Raw genomic sequence first — 17788 nt, 5'->3', positions numbered from 1 at the left:
AATACATAAAAGCTCTAATCAAAGAATCATTTACACTAATGCCAGGTTCACTGTTGAGATTTTAACGTTAATGTTTGTAACGTTAGGTGTTCGTCGGATATCGTTAAGTATGAATGAGCATTTAACAGACTGGTTTGCAGAACAGCGCTGTCATCTGTTTACTTCCTTGCTACAACCTATTACAGGAAAACACATCGATGAAAAATAAATCAGACTTACAGGTTGTGGCCCGTGAACAGCTTCTGTTTGTAAATCCAGCTTTCAGGACAAGCCGTTGTGCATATCCTGTATTGAACTCGCGAAGTTTGTGGAAGTTTGTGTTGTCCTCCGTGAAATGTGCAGCGCGCGCGTCGTGCATCCACGCACCGGCAGTGTTTTGTTCACGCAGCTGACGTTGTGCAAATCTGGCATTGAAATCGCGAAGACGGTGGATGTTTTCCTCTGTTAGATGTGCTTAGATGTTAGATCTCCTCTGCAGGGAGCCCTGCGCGCGCCTGATTCCCCGCTGACTCAAACACACGTGCATATAACATGCTGTGTGTTAAACGCTCTGCAACGCACCCCCGTCCCTATGAAGGCTGAACAGAGCAAGTACCCCAGACCTGCAATCCGGATGAATATAACAGCGTTTCCTCGGCATCGCGGCAACAACACTCCAGCCTACTAACCACAACAGCGCCGCGATACAAAATGGCCTCACCCCCCCTTATTTAATATTCTCGGAGGAGGGGTTTATGTAAATATTGAGCCTGGTGATGTCAGCAAGCCCTGGAGGAATGTGTGTAGTCGCCTACTGGCCGTTTGCTGTAGTTCTTAGAAACTGATTTCTTTAAAAGCAAATATCTCCCTTTGCTTTAAACTTTGAACGTTGTAACTTTGCAGATGTTGTTTATGCTAAAGCAGCAACATTACACACAGTAAAATCCCCAGAGTTAAATTAACACTGCTCAGAGAACATTTGGTCCCACTCTACAGAGTGTTAAAGTAACACTGAATCAGTGTTAAAGTTAATGAGATAATTGAGAGATTAATTAAGTGATGATTGGCCATTAGTGATGAACACCTGATGATAATGAGTAGAATCACTGAAGGAAAGAGAAAAACAAAAACACAAGAACTACGACTGACTATAAAAAAGACATTAAATCTCTGAAGATCTCAGCAGAGGAGGATTAAACAACTCCACAAACAGCATTACCAGCTTCACACATTACTAACCAGACTGACTTTATTTCTGTCAGACGTCTCTTATTGAGAATTAACAGATTTTTTTGTTTGATTCTGTTGTGAAAATTGTTAGTTTTTAATGTGACCATCATGGTGATCAGTGTTTTCTTTAGTTGGGCAGTTTGATGACGTTTTAACGTTAGTGTTTCTCTGGCTGCTGTAACTGAGTTTGTTATGGCAAGAAAAGCAAGAGTAAACACAATCAGACGCTGTCGGCTGCTCGATGTCGAGAATATGATCATTGTATAATGATTTAATTCATTGATTTTACGACTGAGTTTGAGCAATATCCTATTAACTTTTTTTATTGTGACTTTAGAGAAGATCCAACACTGTTTTAATCAGAAAAGCTGAATAAGTTTTGAAATCGATTGTACACTAATCACTTCTACCTCCTGCGAGATGAACTCACACACAGACATCAAGAATCTGCCTATGAATCTCAACAATGGTGACATGCTTCATGCCACAATGCATTCTGGGAGCCATAGATGAGTTTTGCGTGATGCACCCAGAATGCATTGTGGCATGTCACCATTGTTAAGATTCATAGGCTGATTCTTGATGTCTATGTGTGAGTAAAACTCGCAGGAGTTAGAAGTGCTTATTGTGTGATGTGTTAGTAAACCGCAGTACAAATCTTATGTAAAAATGTTTTGATAATTGTTTAGTTTCTCTGATGATAACATTGCTGGATCTTCTGCGAATTTCTTACGACGAATCACAAGTCTCCTATAATGAATGACTTTCAGGGGATCAGCAAATAAGGCACTATATGATGATAACAACAGTATCATAAACAACAAGCGTCAAGATTTTCTTGCCATTTTCACCGTAACGAACAGTTACAGCAGCCAGAGAAAATCTTATGTTAGCAAGTCAAGGGTCAAGAGCACAATTAAAGCAAACACTAATCACAATGATGGTAACTTCAAACAACTTTAATTTTCAATAAAACATCAACATCTAAACCTCAATAAGAGCTTCTGTAGTCGTCTGATAGAAATAAAGTCTGTCTGGTTAGTAATGTGTGAAGCTGGTAATGCTGTTTGTGGAGTTGTTTAATCCTCCTCTGCTGAGATCTTCAGAGATTGAATGTCTTTTTAATAGTCAGTCGTAGTTCTTGTGTTTTTCTTTTTCTCTTTCCTTCAGTGATTCTACTCATTATCATCAGGTGTTCACCACTAATGGTCAATTATCACTTAATTAATCTCTTAATTATCTCATTAACTTTAACACTGATTCAGTGTTACTTTAACACTCTGTAGAGTGGGACCATATGTTCTCTGAGCAGTGTTAATTTAACTCTGGGGATTTTACTGTGCACGCTAGCTAAAGTTAGAATAGTGAAATCGTGGTTTACCACCCCTTTAATAAAAACTGGCTTTGATCGGTTAACTATTTTATATGTTCTTCAATATGTTTCATGCGGTTTCATGCGTGAGGGACGCCGGACAAATGGACGTCTATCTGAGTCTATTTTAATAATATACGGGCAGCATGTGACCTGAAGCTGGTCTCTAATTGGTTCTTAAAGATCCTCCTCCGGACACAGGTCGTTGCGTCCCTGGCGAATCAGAATTGGATGCGTGTTATTTTATCCAATCTGATTGGTTCTCGTCACCTGTCATTCAACTTTCCGTTCTTGGCCACTAAAGCGAAAGTGCGCGGGCGACACAGTCACTCCGACTTCACCAAAACCTTGCTAGGATGAACAGTTTCGTAGAGATGGCAGCAGTTTAACCTAATTCTTTCACAAGATGTTCGTTGGAAGATCCCGAACCGGACCAACGTGATTTACAAATCCAGCAGCAGGCCAGTGACAGGACGCAGCTGCACTCGGAGCTTCACCTGCGCTTGTTATGAGAAACGTAGGTGGCTGGCTGGATGTGTTGTTAGCAATGCCCTTTATTGCTTCCCCTGTCTTTTATTTCAAAGTGTCGGTACTGAAGTTTTGTGGACAACAACGGGGGTAAGAGACCTCAAATATCTCACTGAACAATGCAAACGTCATGACACTACTGAGATGACTGACTTTGATCAGAGTCATTGAGAAATTTGCTGGCCATCAAGAAAGGAGAGCAAAATGTATGTTCAAGTAGTCAACATGCTGTTGAGGTCTGTTGAGGCTGTTTTCTTTTGTTTTTCATTTCCTCATTCAATTATATGTGGGAAATGAATGTGTAAAAAGATCAAAGTGAAGATACTGTTTTCTCTTTTAATGTTTGAATTTAGTCAACATGCATCTTGATACTGCCCCCCCCCCCCCCAATATGATGGGTCTGTTTGCTAATAGAATAAACATTCTAGTGTATGTGATGGAGAGAAACTTTAGGTGCGCTCAGGCACATTTATCGTTTTATTTATTGCCAGCCATTAGTTTCACTTATAAAAGCAATTGTTGCAATTTACCCAGTCGCAATTTAATATTGTTACACACATGTATTTCCCTGCAAATAATGCAGGACATTACCCACTGAGCAAAGTTATGTCCAAAAGACGTCTTTTCAATGTCTTTGCCCCTAGAGGCGTACGTTGAAAAGACGTCCACTGAGGAGCCAGAATGAAAGTTTTTATGACGTCTGTTTTTGACGTGTTCTGCACTTCCGATATAGACGTTCATGGAACCTCAAGGTTAAAAACCAGTCAAATTGTGGACATATTTTCCATTTGTAATTGCAAAGCAACTCACAGACAGTGTGTGTTTGTCCAGAAATCATGAAAATAAAAGAAACTTAAGGCAATGAGCACATATAGTTTTCAACCTTGAGGTTCCATGAACGTTTATATCAGATGTGCAGAACACGTCAAAAACAGACGTCATAAAAACTTTCATTCTGGCTCCTCAGTGGACATCTTTTCAACGTACGCCTCTAGGGGCAAAGACATTGAAAAGACGTCTTTTGGACATAACTTTGCTCAGTGGGTACACTCTGAACTAACTTTTAATCTTCTGAGAAGACTTTCCTTCTGGAATGAAAATTGATGCTTTTGTTCTTAAACAGCTCACTCTGTTAATATGACACGTTTCCTAAATTAATCACACACATTGGTTAATTACTGACAAAAAGATGTTTTAATTGAGATCACATGGTGCATCTTGGACTTTTATTCAAATTTAAACCATAGGGAGATAAATATAATTACCACAAATGAAAACATAATTATAACTAGCTTGATTTAAAATTGGTTTATGCCTTGCCTTGTGGATGACAGTCTGTATAGTAATGATCAGAGAGTATAGATCATTAAAAAAACTCCATACATAATATTAGGTTAAAGGTTGAAATGAGGTGTAATATTCAAACATGTAGGGTAAAAGTATGGCCATCAGTAATGTTTATTATGGCACCTCAACATATGTAAATGAAATGATGGTATAAGTTGTATAAAAGTCAGAGTTTCTTATATGTATGGAGGGGGGAGGGGGCTTCATAGACAAAAGGTTGGGAACCACTGATGTAGGTGATGATTATGTCAGCATCAATAAACAGCTAACCTCATTTGATCACATTTTCACTTGACTTTCTTTGCCATAATAAATGTGCTTTCTAAACACTCACTTAGAGCAGCCAGAGAAAAACTAATGTTAAAAAGGCAAGGGTCAAGAGCCCCAAAAAACACACACACTCAATAATGGTGACTGTAATGTTGACTGAAAATATAATGTTCAATAAAACATCTAAAAATGGAAGACTTAGGCACTGTCCACACGAACATGCATGGGCATTTTCAAAACTGCAGCTTTTGACCGTTCATCCACACGCAAACACAGTATCCAGTCACTGAAACCAAACTTTTTTGAAAACTCCTGCCAGGGTGAAGATTTTTAAAAACTCTGGTTGCAGTTGTTGTGTGGAACTGAAATGAAAACCAATGAAACCAGAGATTTTGGCTTATGTCAGAACCGGAACCGGCAATAAGCTTTTTTTTCAGGCTTCTGATCGGCCAACATGGCTTTGTGGTTAGGGTTATATTGCCACCTGTTGGTTTGGCATGCTCTTGACTGCGCTTCACAGCGTGTTTTTTGCGGTTTCATGTGGACGTGTTGTTGTTTTTTTTATTTGTGTATGTGTGGACTAGGCATTATTGATTAGGTTGAATTGAGTCAGTGTAAAAAGATCATTCAAAAAGTTCAGTTGATTAGTTGGATTGGCTGGTGCTTATGCTGCCTTCACATGCTATCGGAAATGTCCTAATTCCCACTTTAGAAGTCGTGATTACGAGCTTGTTGCATTCAAGTGCTTTGTTGTCGGAGTAAACAGGAATCATGGTGGACACCAGGTTAATCTTGCCTATTTATTGGGAAAATCTTATTAAAACCAACATAATGTAGTCTCCCATGCACCGACAACCATACACATTCCAAATTTTCTGCTGATTCTGTAATTTCAGTCAAATGCAGGCTATTTTCGCTGTGTACCAAACATACAATACGCTTCATATGATTACTCTTACATGTAAATATGTACATCAATGTCAAGACAAGACGACCTAGCTGTTTTGGAAAAAAAAAAACAATAAAACCCCACCTGCCACAGCAGTCTAGTTCTCCCCGGCACCATGTTTAAAGTTTATGACACCCATCTCGGGAATTGGGGTATTAAAATTATTTCCTAACTTCCCAGTGGTAAACACGAAATCAGAGGGCGTTCATGTGCAATTTTTACCTAGGAAACTCGTATTTACGATAATTCCGATTGCACGTGAAGGCAGCATAAATTAGACTTGGAGCTAAACTCTGCAGGAGGCCCTCCAGGAAGTTTGAGACCACTCTTTTGTCTTGACCATTGTTTCGTTGAGTTCCCTCAACGTAGAAGCTCAAGGCCACAACATAAGAATGTAGCTACTTTGACAAAATAATCTGGAGGCCATGACCTATTATCACACTCCCACAAGTTAATATGATTTTCCTATTAATTATTGTCTCTTGACCACGACACATTATCACATTCCAATGAGTTAATATGTCTTGGCCACAACAAAATTAAGTGAACCAAACAAATCAGTCACTGTAGTTTTAAAACTACTATAACATGCATTAGTATTGGTGTGGCCACAAGTAAAGCTTTTGACACTGTAGTTTAAAAAACGGGTTAAAGGTCTTTTCTGCTCATAATCATTAACAACAGAATTAATATTCAAAAAGCACATAGGTGTACGGGTTTCACATACTACCGTTCAAAAGTTTGGTGTCAGAAAGACTTTTTAATGTTTTTGAAAGAGTCTTGTCATCTTACTCAGGGGGGAAAAAATCCACTATTCTCTAAAAAAGTGTGCCTAGAGATGTAAAAGCTCCAATGGCTTGATTCATCATGTTATATACCACATGCATTGGTGAGCAGAGGAAAACGTGTTTCTAGAAGCCTTGAGGAAAACGTTATTGAACGAGCACAGTCGAATGATGCAGACAAATTTGGCAGTCCTCGAGTGAGCCTCTCCTTCAATAATTGATGCAGCTGTCTTATTTGCCACCCGGCACTCTCCATTTCAACTTTGACACAGCACAAAATCTGAAATGCATGTGAATGGAGACCACATCATCACTGCAGTCTCAGCATCTGTGGTGAACTCTGGCTTATGTAGAAAACTGCAGCAGGCTCACGGTGGCACTGCCGGTGGATGAGACGGGCCGCTAGCATGAGCAGGATCCCCGTGAGCAGCTCCAGGCCGAAGGACAGACAGGCCATGACCAGAGACCAGCCGAAGGACATGTGGACGTGAGACAGAGACTCCACATCCACCATGTGCTGTAGCTCTTCCAAAGCCTGCTGAGAGTAACTGATATAGATGCTCACTCCAGACACCGTCAACAGACCTGTGCACAAACAGCAGTCATTACACTCCATTCACAGCATACTTCAGCTCACAAAACAACCTGACAGCAAACAGACTTAGCAATACTTTCCATTCATATTTCAGGTATATTAGTTTAAAGTATACTATTTCCATATTAAGTGCTTGTTTTTCACAAGGATTTGTGATGCACTGTTTTCCTGCCAATGTCTGCCTCTATGCACCATTTTACATTTTTATTAATATAAATATAAATACTTTTTTTTTTCTTGATATTTATGAGTTACTGACTGGACATTTTCATAATCATCATGAAGACTGTTAAAATTGGTGCAATGGGAACACCACCCATGAAAACCCTTCCTGGGTTCCATCAGTTCAAGCAACGGTCCTGAACACAGGTCCCATTGTAGCTCTTCAAAATCCTAAATGCAAAATCATGTGCACGAGTCTTTAATTTACAATAAAAATAAGCACAGAATATGATGGTGACACATAGTGGTAAGAGTATTAATAAGAAAGGAGAGAAGACCATGTTTGAGGGAACCATCATGAACTCAGTCATTATTACTATAATTATCCCACTTACATGAAGCTCAGAAGAGCCCTGACCTTTTGCAATCATTCATAATAGACAACAGGGAGAACAGAGGAGAGGTTTTCCTGCTGCTCGGCAATTAAACTTTTTCAGTTGTTTTGCTCTTTCTACTCATTTCCATGTCAGATATTCTGATCAACAATGCATTGTTTTTTCAAGATGATAAATGAATAACCAACACAAACTAACACAGCCGAGTTTGCTTATGTGCTTGTCAGAGAGAGTGACAGTCCATAGAAAGAGATGAGATAGGTATAGAAAAAACTGAGAAGCTTTTAACATTTTAGGAGGATTTTTACATTAACTGTCTTTTTCTAGCAATATTCTACACCGATTTTAGTATCTAAAGGCTCTGTTTAAAGGGTTTATTTCTGCACTCTCACAGTTTCATCATAACTAACACATGCAAACACAATGTAAAAACAAAAGATTCATTGAGCACGTAGACTGTGTTATTAATTAAAAGGAGAATTTTGGAAAGTGCAGATCTCACGCACTGTTTTATGGACTTTTATTGTGTATTTCATTGTTTCCCTGTGTTCTGTTCCTGATTGCTTTGTTCCCCATTTTCCTGCTTTTCAGTTGCCTAGGTTACTGATTATGTCCTTGTTGTTGCCATGGTTACTGATTGCTTTGTGGAAATCAGTTTACTAAATAACGTAAACTTGACTGACTTAAGGTGTGTTCGACATCGGCTGCAGCCGGATGCAACTGACCGGCGAGAGTAGCCTTGTGCAGGCGGGGTGGAGCTGCAAACGGAGACGTGAAGTCGGACACTTTCTGCTTCCCGCAGTGACGCTCGAGCTGTGTTTGCATACTTTATCAGCTGAAGGGAAATAAATGCAATATTTGGCAATACACAGATGTTTCAGAGACATTATTGTCATGTAATACCTTATGCACTGCTTAATACAGCGTGTTTGTACAAGAATAAAGTTCAACATATAAGCCTACACCATCAATGAAGTGGAACAATGAACGTTTTTAATCAGTTTTATTTTGATAAACATGACAATATAACACCGCGACTACATGAAAGGAGGTTCTACTGTTATAAAAAACAGATTTGTGCACATTAGTGGAGCTGAAGGTTTTAGAATAAACACGAAACACACGTGATCGCTGTCATGCGGTGAATCTGGCCAATCGTGGAACAGCTGTGTCGTCATCAGAGTCCGTGCATCCTCGTGCAGCCGCTCTCGAGAAACTGCACCGGCTGTATTAGCCGACTGCTCTCGAATCGCTCTCGCGGCACTTTGTTGACATACATCACTGTCACGTGGCGTCGGAGCTGCCTCAAGTCGGACAAAATTTCTAACCGGCATGCAGTGCTTCAAGTCAGCCGCCGATCGGTCTGCGCATCGCTGTGTGAAGTCGAACAAGCCTTTAGTCTTCTTTGGCGCTGCTGGTCCCACTCACCCTCAAGTCTCCTTCATCACTGCTGGTCCCACCCAGCCTCAAATCTCCTTCGTCGCCTCTGGTCCCGCCCAGCCTCAAGTCTACTTCGTCACCACTGTCCTGGCCATCTTCCCACTCCCTCCTCCTCTGACATCGCAATTCAGTTCCTCAACTCCGCCTCAACAGGCTCCCTTCAGCCCCTCGGTTCCTCCTTCAGTGGCTCTGCCCAGCTGCTTGGATCTGCCTTTGGTTTCTAGGTCTCCAGCTATTCCCTGGTGTGTTGATCCCCTAGCTCCACCTCAGGTCTACGAGCCCCGAAGTCCACCATGGCCCTCAGACTCATCACCTCCACCTTGGCTCCAAACTCCCTCGGCTCTTACATGATGCATCATCCCTCAGGCTCTGCCGGGCTCACTCGTTCCTCTGGCTCCACCGTGGTAAATTGTTGCTCTGGCTCCGCTTCTCTAGCTACACTTTGACCCTCCACTCCTCTGGCTCCACCGGGCTCTTCCTTCCCTCCGGTTCCGCCATTGTCCTCAGTCCCACCGACTTGGCCCTGGTCTGCTGAGCCCCCATCTCCACCTTGGTCCTGCGAGCCTGCAGCTCCACCTTGGCCCTCCTGGCCTCCGATGTCATCCCAGGTCTTTGTCTTTGTAAAGCCTGGATCTCCACCACTCCCGGCTTCACCTCAGTCATTTGGGCTTCTGGCTCCTCCTTCCATCGATTTTGCAATTGGCCTTTGTGTGGGTCATTCCCTAGCTCCTCCCTCAGTTGTCTCCTCCCTGGCTTCTCCCATCAGTGTCTTATCCTTGGTCCTTCTTTCCACTCAATGTCCAGTATTGACTTTGCATGAGTGAAGCTGTTACATTGATTCTCACCTTTTGAATAGTTTTCTTTCTTTTTGTTTTATAAATAAAATGCAATCTACTGCAATTGAGATCCTCTACTCCTCCCTTGCCTGCACTGTGACAATCATCTGCAAGTACAGTTTTTTTTAAAAATATATATATTTCAATATAATCCAAAACTTAATTCAATACAAGTAAGCACACTTTTTTTTGCACAAGGGTGCATCTGTTTGATCTGAAGAGAAGCTTTGAAACAAAGAAGGATGAAGCAGCTCTCAGAAGCACAGACACCCTGGAGGTCATGAACCGCTCTTTATTAAAAAAGCAACATTCACAGTGTTTCAGACTGACTCAGGAGAGAACTGAACTGAGCAAAAGATACACAATGTCTGATGATGCACTCCTGGCTTAAATTACTTTATCAACGCAAGAATTCCAAACATTAGAGAAGGCTTTGAGATGTATTTGATTAGGAGCTACTGCTGCAACATGATTCATCAGTGTCGTGAAAGGAGATGTTTTGTTAGAGTTGGAGAACAGAAAATGTTTGTGAGGCGAGAGCAGATAGAAACGCCATCACCATCTTCCTTTCTGTCATGTCTTTGTATTCCAGAGGGATGCTCATGTCCGTGTTTTTTGTGAAGAAAAGTGCGGTTTACAGATGGAATCACCGACTCCTGTGAGACTTCAATATTTCCGCTGTTTTACTCCAATCCATCAATCGTGTGCAATTTTCAGTCCTCAATGGCACACATACTGCAACAATTTACCTCAGCAATAATAAAAGCTACTAGATAAGCAAACTAAACTATACTAACATAGAAAGCTGTGCAAAGTGCACATGCATACACCCTCCTGTAACATTGTTCTGAGGAAGATTAGTGATGTTTTTCATCCCAGGAGCCGCATCAAACAGGACTGAAAACAGAACACAAATAAAAAGCTGTGATGGTCTGCAGTGACCTCAGTGTTTCAACCTTTGCAGATCCCAGTTATTTTCTCTGCTCCATCCCTCCCTTAATTCACCTGCACTTCAGTTGTCTGTTGTGCTCAGGCTGGAACACAAGCATTTGTTATAGTGCTGAAAAAGAGCCCAAACTACATAGCTTCCCAGCCAGCACAGTCATGTGGGGCCCATATGGGCGTCACCTGGGCTGTCTAACTGGGGCCCAGCCAGTTTTGTCCTCAGTTTCCATATAGGCCCCACATGGGCTAGCCCAGATGAACTGAACACTGCTCAGTGTGCACACTACAGGCTGTTAAATGTAACTGAATCAGTGTTGGAGTTAATGAGATAATTAAGTGATTAATAGAGTAATGACTGAATATTACTGAAGACTCCTGATGATAACAAGCAGAATCACTGAAGGACAGAGAAACACAACAGACTTCAGACACAACTTCACAAACAGCATTATCAGCTTCCCTTTTTACCCATTAGATTGACTTTCTGTCATCTTAGTTTTTATTGATAATTAACAGAAGTTTAGATATTGAAGTAGTATTGAAAATAAGAGTTGGTTTGATGTCACCATCGTGGTGATCAGTGTTTTCTTTAGTTGGGCCGTTTGACGACTTTTTAATGTTAGTGATCGTCTGGCTGCTGTGACTGTGTTTGCTATAGCAAGAAAAGCAAGAGAAAACACAATCAGATGCTGTCGGCTGCTTGATGATAAGAATATAATAATCATGAAGAAGCTTGTTTCACTGATCTCATGAGTTTAGCAAGAGCTATAGGATACTATTAACTTGTTTTATTGTGATTCTAGTAAAAAGAAGCCAGTATGATTTTAATCAGAAGAGCTGAAGAAGTTTTAAATCAGATTGAACACTAAGCACTTTCGAACTCCTGCAAGATTAACTCACACACAAACACACAAGAATCTCTATGAGTCTCATAGTCACTCACAGACATCAAGATTTTGCATATGATTCACAACAACGGTGACAATCAAGCATGAGTTTTGTACTTTGAAGCTACCCATCATGCATTGCAGCATGAAGTTTTTTTGTTATGATTGTCACCGTTGTTGTGAATCATATGCAAAATCTTGATGTCTGTGTGTGACTATGTGAAATATTTTCTCAAAACAATGTGCACATGCTGTTTTATCATCTTTCAGGATAAGTGATTATTTTATTGCTATTAGTCCCGATACAGTGGATTCACGAGGTTATAGTATGTAAACAAATGATTCTTTGTCCAAACAAGAACATAAAACTCAAAAGCACAACATCAGATTTTAGACTTCTGATGATTTAGTCATCAACAAGAAGCTGACAACACCTGAAGTCGCTTTATCTTTGCTTTCTCAGCCATAACTACTGTGTTTCACACATACAGTTACAGCTGCCAAAGAAAAGCTAACACAAATTCGGGGACTAAGAGCCCAACTAAAGCAAACGCTTCCCACCACAATGGTGACTTCAAATGAAACATAAACATCAACATCTAAACCTCTGTTAATTCTCAGTAAGAGCTTCTGTAGACGTCTGACAGAAATAGTCAAAGTGTGTCTTATGTCTGTGATTAAGGGCAGCACCAGTGTCTCAGTGGGAAACACTGTCTCCTCACAGCAAGAAGATCCTGGATTAAATCCCGCGATTCTCTCACGATCCAAAGATGTGTGAATTACAGATGATACGTTTTCTAAAGTGTCTAAAGGTGTGAGCTACGTTTCTTTTATTTTCCTGATTTCTGGACAAACACACACTGTCTGTGAGTTGCTTTGCAATTACAAATGGAAAATATGTCCACAATTTGAACTAGTTTTTAACCTTGAGGTTCCATGAACGTCTATATCGGACGTGCAGAACACGTCAAAAACAGACCTCATAAAAACTTTCATTCTGGCTCCTCAGTGGACGTCTTTTCAACGTACGCCTTTGCTCAGTGGGAATTATCAATAAGAACTAAGATGACAGAAAGTCAATCTAATGGGTAAAAAGGGAAGCTGATAATGCTGTTTGTGAAGTTGTGTCTGAAGTCTGTTGTGTTTCTCTGTCCTTCAGTGATTCTGCTTGTTATCATCAGGAGTCTTCAGTAATATTCAGTCATTACTCTATTAATCACTTAATTATCTCATTAACTCCAACACTGATTCAGTTACATTTAACAGCCTGTAGTGTGCACACTGAGCAGTGTTCAGTTCATCTGGGCTAGCCCATGTGGGGCCTATATGGAAACTGAGGACAAAACTGGCTGGGCCCCAGTTAGACAGCCCAGGTGACGCCCATATGGGCCCCACATGACTGTGCTGGCTGGGTTAGCTCAGATGAGTTCTCAACATCAAAGTACATTGATCTAAACAGTGTTGTCCCATCCTATGGGGTAAACTCGGGAGATTCAAATTACATTCTGCACAAACTGAAGTTCAGCAAGTGCAGTGGTTAAAACAACTCTTTATTAAATTGGTGACATATATGCGCTGAACCAAAAATTTTACTGTTACATATTTGTGTCCCTGGAACATAATTTGATTCTGAAAAGGATAAAACCTCTAAACACATTAAATAAATCTTTTTCAATATGTTTGCTATTCATTACTGCAGGCTTTGCATATATTTGTTATTGAGCTAAACCCCTCCATATCTATTTAAACCCTCTCTGTGTGTGTCCAGTTCACCTAACAGCTGCACTCGGCTGGAGAGCATGACATTTTGTGCTTTTTTCTTTTCCATTGTGATTTATATCCATGTGTGACATTGACCTATACACAACAGCACAAACTCCACTGAGACCTCATTTCATTTCAGTTGCTCTCTGTAGATGGTTAATGTAGCTGTTAGTGACACTCACTGCAGATGAGGAAGTATGCAGCGATGCAGTTGAGGAGAGTCCAGCTCTGAGCCAAAGACGCCACCAGACCGAAGATGCCCCCAAAGACCAGCAACACCAGGCTGAGCGGCAGCAGGACCACTATGACCCTGTGCAAGTCTGAGAGACACATACAAACCTTTATTACATGCCACAAACACAAGAGTTGGAAGAAAGCTGGAGTTCAGGGGCCATTTTCAGTGAGTTTGAATGACCACTGTTCATTTGAATGACCACAGGGTGTCTACAATAATATTACATTGTATGTATTATCTACGATAATATCGTAATTGTGGTTTTAACCATGTGGAAGCTGACATTAATGAGTGTGTCACTTGCAAAAAACAAGCAAAAACACGCCTTGAGAGCTGCATGCTTTCACTGCATGATGCAGATTAGTACAATGCAGTTGGAAAGACCCCCATATTCAAGCCCTGGTATGAGTCTTTGTCTTATATTTCGATATGATGTTAAAGGGATATTTCACCCAAAAATGAAAATCTATCACCATTTACTCCCCCTCAAGGAGCTGGGCCAGAAAAACATTGCTATGTGGGGTTAAGTGGTCTAAATGCGTTTATGTATATACTGTATCTCGTCTGTGAAAGGAGTAAGACCATAAAATGTTTGTCCAATCATACATACAATGTCATACCTGTCTATCAATGTATGTATTTCCATACCTCCTTGCACCTGCTAACACAATGAACCGTGTAACAGCCTAGTGTCTTATTATTAGGGGCATAGCACCAAAGGTGCGAAGACGCCTATTGTATCCGTTAGTTTTCCTATTATTATTCTCCTTCCGCTCTGGAAGTCTATGGTAGCCCATAGAACCATATGGTAAAAAGTTGTGAAATTTGGCACACAGATAGAGGACAGTCCAAACATTCACCACAGAGAATTTGGAGTCTCAAACTCAATCCTTCTAGCGCCACCAACTGTCCAAAGTTTCACTTACATTTATGCTAATAACTTTTGAACCATAAGGACTATGGTTTTTCCTCTGATTCCTTGGCTCACTTTTTCGAACTCCTCCTAGACGGTTTGTCCGATTTTCTTGAAAATTGAATCAGATCATCTTCCGACCATGTTGCCAAAAAGTTATCAAAAGCTTTTTTATAAACCCAACTGTTTTCAAATAATGTGTGAACAAATTTGACGAAAAGCACGCCAAATTGGACGCAAGGCTATATCTCCGCAATGCTTTAGCGCATTCAGACCAAACTTGGTACATCATCACAAGCATGAACAGAGGCTACATGCAGTGTTTCGGCACAGCACCACTTACTGGTCAGGAGATATGAAACAAAAAAAGCTTTTGATTCTGCGCATCATGGCGAGTAGAAGGTTACCTAATTTTCCCATATTGGCCATTTCGAATTATGTCCTAAAATGCTGTATTTTACGAACACATTAGCAAATTGTTACGAAACTTGGTATGTGTCATCGGGACAATGCCCTGAATGTATTCAAATAGACAGCGCCGCCTTGTGGTCAAATGTTATAATGAAATTTCCAAAAATGCTAATCATTTTTTATTTAATTTTGCCCGTTGTATTGAAACGCATCTTAATAGATTCCTTGATATGAACATAGATACCAAACATCCTGTTCACCATTTCATTTTTCTTTAAAAAGCTACTTTTTTTTTAAACTCCTCCTAAGACTGATTTTTATCAAAATCGGCTCAGATCATCTTCAGACCATGCTGGCAAATTGTTATCAAAAGCTTTTTGATAGACCAAACCGTTCTCGAGTAACGCATCAACAACTTTTTTGGCATGATGCCAAGCTGTTTCTGAGGCTGTAAATGTGCAATTCTTTGGCATATTGACTCCAAACTTTTTATGTGTCAATTTCAGCTCACACTGACCACACCATAATAATCTCATATCACTTTTGACCAATAGGTGATGCTGTTAAGCAAGTTAATCATATTACAGTGATTGTATTTGTGATTTTTCAGCCATTCTGACTAAAATAATCTAAAAACGTGTTTAGTTATTGTTGCAGCTTTTCTTAAGCTAATTGAATTTATTGATTAAAGGTAAACATTTGACTAAACATGATGCATATATCTAATAAGGTTAGAAAAAAAAAGTCCTTATGAAGGTAAAAATGCCCCTGGAAAAGTAAGTTCTGGCACTACTGTAACTGAATATGAAGAATATGAAAAGCTTCGGGAGTCAGCAGTACACAACAAGATATCTTTTTTTTTTGTTGTCAATATCGTACACCCCTCCAACTGTGACACTATTAATCAAAGACCCTCAGCTTTAATAATTGGACAATCTTCTTTATAATGAGGGTGGCTAATGATGGGTCGGGACAGTTGAATGTCGAGCTGGGAATACAGCTCTTAAAGAGATGGAGAACACACTAACCATACATAACAAGCCTATTCCCAGTGTCAATCTCTGATTGTGGTTAACTTGTGGATGGCAGTTTCAGAGACTCACTTAAAAGGTGCTTCTCCTGCTCTGTGTGATTGGAAGTGTCTGTGTAGAACGCGATGTCATGATAACTGCCATTCTCTCCTGTGGGAGACATTGAGACACCTGTCAAGTCAAAGCTGGAAACGCACATTATGCTTCATACAGAGAATCAGTTTTCATAGGGAGAAATATCTATAATATAACAGCCTACGAGTTAATGGAATACAACAATACACAGCATTTAAAGGTTTCTTTTCTTAAAGGGAAAAGCATGGCATTTGTGTAGAGGGAAGAAATCAACATTACAGCAATTAGAATGAAATGGAAATCTGTCCTTTCACACGACTGATTTAGTGACTGTCATCACAATGTGTGTAACATTAAACATTTACAGTTCTGTGAGGAACGGCTTCTCTTTTTAATAGTCTCTAGTGCCAATGAACAGCCACAAAATTGGACGAGAGATTAAATATGTACATACTGGAGCCTCAGCCGGTGATGAGGACTGTATCTGTGAACATTTGAGAAATATCTTTCTTATGAAGAGCCACTTATGCTGTGATTAAAATTAGATTAAAAAATACCTTAATCTTATGAGGCACATGAAATGACCAGCTAAACAGTAAGAGAAGGGAGAAATGGGGTAACATCTGTATATTAAACGCATGTTACACACATTATATGTAATATTCATGAACAAATGACACATTAAGTTCAGTAAAGTAATACTCATTTAGCCTAATGTTAAACTTATAATCATGTGTATATTTGTGTATGGCGACTAATTAAGAATTAGTCCAGATATACACATTATTGGAAGAATATAAATGTGTGCAACAGGTGCAGAATAAAATCAGACATAAAACTAAGCTGAAATTGTGTGTGTTGAGCATCTTACCTTCATGAATCCTCCAGAGTCCGGAGTGAGAGCTGCTGTAATCCAGGCTGGAGCTCTTCGCTTCATCCACATCTATAATGTACCAGTATTCAGTGCCGATGGACACGGCGAGCAGGATGAAGCTGAGCAGCCCGCACAAACCCGCACTGATGACAACTGTCCCAAAGCTCATTTTCATCAGCGCTCAAATCCCTCTTATGATTCATTGAACTTGAGCGTCTGTTACTGCCATTCAGTTCCTCTGAAGCCCAGAGTGTTTCGTTCAAACACATTAAAGCTCATCATTCAGCCTTTATTACTCCAGGTGTGTCCAGGGTGAAGGAAGAATCCGCTCTCAGCACATGCTGGATGATTTTCTCTCCTGTATGTGGAGTGAGAGCAGATCCTCTGAACACTGAATCTGATTCTCTCACCTCAGTTTCAGCAGCGATCACTCACTGTGGTTCATTTTCTCACCTCAGCGACCAGCTCGTTTCTTCTCCTTCTGGTATCAATAGATTACTCTGTATTGTATTATATAGTGGCCTATATATAGTGTAGAGCTTGTGTTAACCTGCCTTGTTTTTGTCAAAAGAGAGAACATTTCAACAGGTGAGAAAAAATGCACACACACATTTTTTTCCCATTTCCACTAATATCTAATCATTCTTAAATCTTAATATATTAAGCGTTTTCTGAAAACAATATCAATGTTTTTGCTGAAGAAAAAAAAAATCATCCATGAATATACAGGAAAATACATGTGTTTCTTTTAAATTAAGGTTTTCT

The 17788-nt window shown here is 40.1% G+C and overlaps 2 protein-coding genes across 3 annotated transcripts in view; both read right to left on the bottom strand.

Moving 5' to 3' along the window:
• Positions 1 to 4286: 4286 nt before the first annotated feature.
• On the bottom strand, positions 4287 to 17332 carry LOC307126032 (transmembrane protein 235). 2 transcript variants are annotated; one of them, XM_079816365.1, is made up of 4 exons: positions 17021 to 17332; positions 16147 to 16224; positions 13667 to 13804; positions 4287 to 7045 (listed from the first exon to the last, which is right to left on the bottom strand). In XM_079816365.1, the coding sequence occupies exons 1-4, from the start codon at positions 17196 to 17198 to the stop codon at positions 6771 to 6773; spliced, it is 669 nt and encodes a 222-aa protein (XP_079672491.1). In that variant the 5' UTR covers positions 17199 to 17332; the 3' UTR covers positions 4287 to 6770. The 2 variants fall into 2 exon arrangements, with proteins under 2 accessions (XP_079672491.1, XP_079672492.1); XM_079816366.1 differs by lacking the exon at positions 4287 to 7045 and adding an exon at positions 8248 to 8447.
• Positions 17244 to 17788, bottom strand: part of LOC307125786 (NACHT, LRR and PYD domains-containing protein 3-like) — a 73267-nt gene continuing 72722 nt past the window's right edge. The window contains exon 11 of the mRNA XM_079815902.1: positions 17244 to 17381. Within this exon, the coding sequence (XP_079672028.1) occupies positions 17380 to 17381 (2 nt within the window). The 3' untranslated portion in view covers positions 17244 to 17379. The remainder of the gene's footprint in view (positions 17382 to 17788) is intronic.

Source organism: Gobio gobio (genome assembly GCF_949357685.1).
Source record: "Gobio gobio genome assembly, chromosome: 1".
NCBI lineage: Eukaryota > Metazoa > Chordata > Actinopteri > Cypriniformes > Gobionidae > Gobio > Gobio gobio.
Note: the sequence above shows the minus strand (reverse complement) of the source record. Positions and strands in the feature narration are given on the sequence as shown.

What these genes read in the sequence shown, in the direction of transcription:
- LOC307126032 (XM_079816365.1), bottom strand. Translation starts at nt 17,198, where the DNA reads ATGAAAATGAGCTTTGGGACAGTTGTCATCAGTGCGGGTTTGTGCGGG. An exon ending in ACTCTGGAGGATTCATGAAG is followed by an intron (nt 16,225 to 17,020) that starts GTAAGATGCTCA and finishes TGTCTCCCACAG; the next exon opens with GAGAGAATGGCAGTTATCAT. An exon ending in TGCATACTTCCTCATCTGCA is followed by an intron (nt 7,046 to 13,666) that starts GTGAGTGTCACT and finishes GTTTGTGCACAG; the next exon opens with GTCTGTTGACGGTGTCTGGA.